The 5,984-nt window shown below is 38.7% G+C and overlaps 1 protein-coding gene across 5 annotated transcripts; it reads right to left on the bottom strand.

Annotated features, from left to right (window-relative positions):
• Positions 1–1,524: 1,524 nt before the first annotated feature.
• On the bottom strand, positions 1,525–2,301 carry LOC105534136 (ubiquitin-conjugating enzyme E2 C-like). 5 transcript variants are annotated; one of them, XM_011972811.1, is made up of 2 exons: positions 2,120–2,255; positions 1,566–2,038 (listed from the first exon to the last, which is right to left on the bottom strand). In XM_011972811.1, the coding sequence occupies exons 1-2, from the start codon at positions 2,253–2,255 to the stop codon at positions 1,716–1,718; spliced, it is 459 nt and encodes a 152-aa protein (XP_011828201.1). In that variant the 3' UTR covers positions 1,566–1,715. The 5 variants fall into 5 exon arrangements, with proteins under 5 accessions (XP_011828199.1, XP_011828201.1, XP_011828200.1 ...); XM_011972810.1 differs by having other exon boundaries at positions 1,716–1,898; positions 1,971–2,301; XM_011972812.1 differs by having other exon boundaries at positions 1,716–1,925; positions 2,103–2,255.
• Positions 2,302–5,984: the final 3,683 nt, after the last annotated feature.

Below are 5,984 nucleotides of genomic sequence, written 5' to 3'. Positions count from 1 at the left end.
AAATTGTTCAGTAGCTGCAACACCACTGATATATTCTTGCTCTGTGTTCCCACCTAAATCTCATCTTGAATTGTAACCCAGTGGGAGGTGATTGAATTATGGGGGCGTGTCTTTCCTGTGCTGTTCTCGTGATAGTGAGTGAGGCTCACGAGATCTGATGGTTTAAATAAACAGGAGTTTGCCTGCATAGGCTCTCTGTTTTTGCTTGCTGTCATCCGCGTAGGATGTGAGTTCCTCCTCCATGCCTTCTGCCGTGATTGTGAGGCTTCCCCAGCCACAAGGAACTGTGAGTTTTCCATTAAACCTCTTTCCTTTGTAAATTGCCCAGTCCTGGGTATGCCTTTATCAGCAGCATGAAAACGGACTAATACATCCACTTTCGGTTGGCTTAGTGATGTCTTGCTTTGTAGACCCAGCTCTCCAGGAGGGTAGCTCAAGGGTTAGACTTGAAGGGAAGACACAGGAAGACTGAATATGGCTGCAAGTCCATGTTGAAATCCACAATCCAGCAATAAGTGAAAAATTTGAACCCTACATAACCTCTGTATTCACTTCTTACTGGTAATGTGAAGGGAAAGGGTGTTACTGGCTCCTTAAAGAGCTCAACCTATGGTATTAAATACATTCGCTTGTAAACATTGAGCTGTCTCATCCTTTGATTAGCATTTTCTGTGGTCGGAAGAGTCTAGCTCGTCAATTTTCATAACAGCTTGGAAAAAAAAATTTGTCACGTGAATACACCAATTTTCATTTTAACTTCATAGTCACCATTTTGTTTTCTGAATATTAGTTTGACTTTCCATGTTTCTTGGTGTTTGGAAGAAGGGATTCCCCATGCACAGGAGAGTCTGACATTCTGGATAATCATTAGATATGGCTTTCCTCAAGTTTAATGAAAATGTGGCCTATTTTTAATATTAAAAATTGGCTAGCCAGGCATGGTGGTGGGTGCCTGTAATCCCAGCTACTAGGGAAGCTGAGCCAGAATTACTTGAACCCAGGAGGTGGAGGTTGCAGTGAGCCAAGATTGTGCCACTGTGTTCCATCCTGGGTGACAGAGTGAGACTCAGTCTCAAAAAACAAACCTGGAAATTCTTATAATCTCTGGGTCTACTTACATGTGAGACTTAGGACTAGACTAGACTTTATCAAGGTAATGTTGCCTTTTAAGATTTGGAAGCATACAAATCGGCATCATCTAGATAATATTGGTGAACTAAATGCACTTTTTCCTCACCATGATAAACCTCTTCTAATGTCTAACTCTACTAGCCCCTGGGTAAACTCTCAGTGTAGAATTGGGGTACTTTAATATATGGATTACTCATATAGGCACTTTGGCTTTGAAAGGCCCAGGTAAGTTACAAAGTCTAGAGCAAAAGTGTTGAGTCAGGACAAACAGTTAAAATCACCTGTGAATCTGCTTACCAACAAGCCAGAGAAAGCAAAGGATCCCAATTAGGAAGTAATGGTTTAAACAGTTTCACCTGCTGTAACAAACTGGCCTTACTATTTTTTTTTTTTAAAAAGGACCAAAATGCTTTTACTTAATATACATCACAAGGGCTCAACCGAGGCTTAATTTAAAAGACAAAAACAAAACAAAAATAATACCACAGCTCAAGATACAGAGTCCTATACAGAAATCACAAAAAGGACAGACCATCTAAAGAAAAATTAAGAAGACAACACGAGGACAGGCTGGGCAGCCTGGGTCAGGGTTCCTGGCTGGTGACCTGCTTTGAGTAGGTTTCTTGCAGGTACTTCTTAAAAGCTGTGGGGTTTTTCCAGAGCTCGGCAGCATGTGTGTTCAAGGGACTATCAATGTTGGGTTCTCCTAGAAGGCTCTGGATGGAGAGCAGAATGGTCCTGACGTCATATAGGGCAGACCACTTGTCCTTCAGGATGTCCAGGCATATGTTACCCTGGGTGTCCACGTTGGGGTGGTAGCAGGGTGTGAGGAATTTCACCGTGGGCGCATTGTAAGGGTAGCCACTGGGGAACTCTAGTGAGAGCTTATACCTCAGGTCTTCATATACTGTTCCAGCTGCTCCATGGATGGTCCCTACCCATTTGAAAAGGTTGTCTGATTCAGGGAAGGCAGAAATCCCTTTATCGCCAGACATCATGAGGGTCATCAGCTCCTGCTGTAGCCTTTTGCCCACGGGACCCCGGGTGGCGCCCCCGCTCAGCTCGGTTCCTTTACGGGCGGCGGTGACGCTAGTGGCTGCTGGGTCGCGGTTTTGGGAAGCCATCCGGGCGTTGTTGGCAGAGAGACAGGAACTCGGAGCACACGACTGCAACTGCCACTATTGTTTTCAAATAGAGCTAATGGACTCCATCTTTCTCTTTTACTTCTAAGATAATTTGGACTGGTTTAAAGTCCCAATATTATATTGCTTCTGGAACCCTGTCGATATTTTCTATCTTAGCCAATTAAGACAATTTGCTTTTCAGAGGGTGAAAAATAACCCTTTAGCTTCTTTATTAAAAGACTGCTTATGTGTTATTTCTGTGACTAAATTGTGTGCCATTGTCACATATTCAAGCCGGGTTTCCTTTGATTTTATTATCCCCTGAGCTCCCTCAGTGAGCCCTGACTTACCTGTGACCCTCTGGTTCCAAAAGAAAAAATTTTAAAGTTGTAGTGGAAGAATGCATGATTTGTAAAAAGTGTGACACTTGGGAAGAAAATTACTTCATTTTTCTATAAATTAGTTATGGACTCATGTTTGATAGAGGCTTAGGCTGATAAGTGGCTTAGTTTTCTGATATAGCAGTCTAAAAGGTTATATTTTGATACTAATCTATTTTTGTGATATGTGTATGTTGCAAATTCAGCTTCTGAACTCTCTAAATTTCTTCCCATTTTCCTTCCAAGCTTGTTTCAGGTTTCTCTGTGTCTCTTCTGGACACTTGCAATTGCCTCCTAATTGGACTTCTTCATTCCCTTTTCTAATTCATTGCCAGTGTTGTTGCTAGCGTGATTATTCAGCTATTTATGGCTGTGAACAAACCATTCAAAGTTAGTAGTATAAACAGCAATCATTTTATTATATTCATGGATTCTAGGAGTCAGAAATTGTGATAGGGTATAGTAGGGATGGCTTGTCTCTACTCCTCAGTGTCTGAGGCTTAATTTGGGATTATTTAAACAGCTGGGGGTGACAAATGGCTGGAGACAGAAATCCTCTAGAAGTTCTTTTACTCACCTGTCTGGTGTCTTGGCAGAGATGACTGGAAGGTTTGGATTGCTGACAGATGTGCCTACGGACTTCTCCAGAATGGTGTAATTGGAATCCTTAAATGGAAGTTGGCTTATTCCAGAGTGAGCCTCCAAAGAGAACCAGATAGAAGATATATGACCTTTGGCTTTGAAAGTGAAATAGTATCACTTCTGTCAATCCATGTTGGTTGAAGCAGTTACAAGCCTGCCCAGATTCAAGAGGAAGGAACATAGATTCCACCCATTGATAGGAGAAATGTCAAATAATTTGTGGTGCTTGAAACAAAACCACATTGATTTTTAGAAAATATAAATCTGATAAGTGATTTCCCTGAAAAAATACTTTCTTTCATCCTTCACAATGGACTAGATTCAAGCTCTTGTTCTGAATATAAAATACTTATGACAACACAGCAATAATCCCATTCAAGGCATAAATGATAAAAAGAGAATAGTGCCAAAGAAAGATAAACTATATAGTCAAATGCCTTAAACATGAAATATAAACATAAAGCTATGTGACAAAATGTCATAGACAAAGTTAAAATGACAAAAGACAAACTATGTAAAAGTTTTCATAGTTTGAAATTATGTGACCTATACAGGATTATATCAATGCACAGAGAGTGCTTACTCTCAAGACAAATAGTTCAATAGATAAATGGGCAAATGACATAGATATTTATAAGAAAAAGAAATACATACAATGAAACATACATATGAAAAGTTACCAGACTGATACTTAGTGAAATATAATTTAGAAAGTAATATTTTTGCTTTGTTTTAATGTAACATTGGCAAAGATTTAAAGAGTTTTGTAGAAACCCCGGGGAAGCGAGCATTTTCATTCAGTACTTTGATGCAGGATGTTGTAATAAACATTCTGGAAGACATTTTGGTAATATATATAAAAAAATCTTAAATATGTGTTCCCATGATATCATAATTCAAAATCTAGGAATTTAACCTCAGGAAGTACTTGAAGAAATGGACAAAGCTAAATGAAATATCTATGGGGACTTTGCTTAACACATTATAATGCAACCATTTAATGGAATATACATAGTAATATGTGTACATAACTTAAAAGTCAAATAGTACCACAGGTGTTAACACAAAACAATACTTGCCAATCATTCTTTCTCACCCAATACTCTTCTCACTAGAAGAGGCAGCCTTCAACTTATTTAACTATTAATTTTTCTGAAATTTGTCTTCATGTTTGAAAACAATATGCTATACTACCACTTAATTGATTTTCCCAGTTAGAGATTATATGTCGACTTTGTTATGTAAGGTAAGGATTCCGCTCTCTAAATTCATTCCCAAACACCCACATTTTTTCCTAGATCCTCCTTATGATATATTTCTCACGTTTTATGGTAAAATCAATATTTACTTAGTGGTATGTAATTGTAGTCCTAGCAAATTGTCTCCTTTCATCTGAAATAGTTCCTCATCTTTCCTTGTCTTTCATGACATTGATATTTTTGAGGTATACGGGCCAGTTGTTTCATAAAATGTTCCTTGGTTTGGGCTTGTCTGTTTTCTCAGCATTGGATTCCAATTGTGCATTTTCAGCAGGAATATAATGAAAGTGATGTTGTGCCCTCAGAGCATTGCCTTGTATATGATGCAAATTTCTAATACTGGTGATCTCTAGAATCACTCCTTCTTGAACCCTGAGCCACCATTTAAGAAGTCTGACTACCCCGAGGGTCCATGCTTTGAGAAAGCTTAGGCTAGTCATGTGGAGAAAGCATATGAAAAAAGAGATGCCTAGTCACCTCCCAACTCTTTCAGCCCCCAGCAACTTAGTCACCTCAGCTGAGGTTTCAGATGTCATAGAAAGAGGTGAATCTTCTCCACTATGCCATATTTGAATTCCTGACCCATAGAATTATGATATATATTAATACATTGTTTTATGTGTCAAAAAATCAGCATTCACTCAATGTATTATCTTGACTCTGTAAACATGTTTAAGAAAATATTTTTCCAAAGGACTTGAACTTTTAAATTTTCTATGAAATCAAAAATGCTTTCTTGTTTGCTTAGTTTTCAATGAACACAACACTAATTATTTTTCAAATTCTCTGAAAGAAGTGTAAAACTCTCTTCAATATTAAAAAACACATCAGGTACTCTACTAGTTTTTTGTTGTTGTTGTTGTTTGTTTTCTGGAACGATACCTCTCTTGGTACCCTACACCCAGCCACCATTACTTGATCTATTTTTTTAACCATAAATTGCTTATTTATTATATATTGTATTTATTGTATGCCTTCTCTACTAGAGTGAAAGTTCCACAAGGGACAATCATTTTTGTCTATTTTATATGCTAATATACTTCAAGCATTTAGTACTCAAAAGATTTTACATCCATATATCCTCAACAGATTCTATATTTTACTTTTGATAAATTGTTAAATACAGAATCTAAGGTTGGAAATAATTTTTCTTCATAATTATGAATATGTTAGGTTGGTGCAAAAGTAACTGTAGCTTTTGCAGCTGAAAGTAATGAGAAGGCTGGGTGCGGTGGCTCAAGCCTGTAATCCCAGCACTTTGGGAGGCCAAGGCAGGCAGATCACAAGATCAGGAGATCGAGACCATCTTGGCTAACACGGTGAGACCCGGTCTCTACTAAAACTACAAAAAATTAGCCGGGCGTGGTGGTGGGCGCCTGTAGTCCCAGCTACTCAGGAGACTGAGGCAGGAGAATGGCTTGAGCCCGGGAGGCGGAGCTTGCAGTGAG

The sequence above is a fragment of the Mandrillus leucophaeus genome, unplaced genomic scaffold (genome assembly GCF_000951045.1).
Source record: "Mandrillus leucophaeus isolate KB7577 unplaced genomic scaffold, Mleu.le_1.0 Scaffold1300, whole genome shotgun sequence".
Classification (NCBI taxonomy): domain Eukaryota; kingdom Metazoa; phylum Chordata; class Mammalia; order Primates; family Cercopithecidae; genus Mandrillus; species Mandrillus leucophaeus.
Note: the sequence above shows the minus strand (reverse complement) of the source record. Positions and strands in the feature narration are given on the sequence as shown.

Bases quoted from the DNA above. Each gene is read 5' to 3' on its own strand.
- LOC105534136 (XM_011972809.1), bottom strand. From the start codon at position 2,255: ATGGCTTCCCAAAACCGCGACCCAGCAGCCACTAGCGTCACCGCCGCC.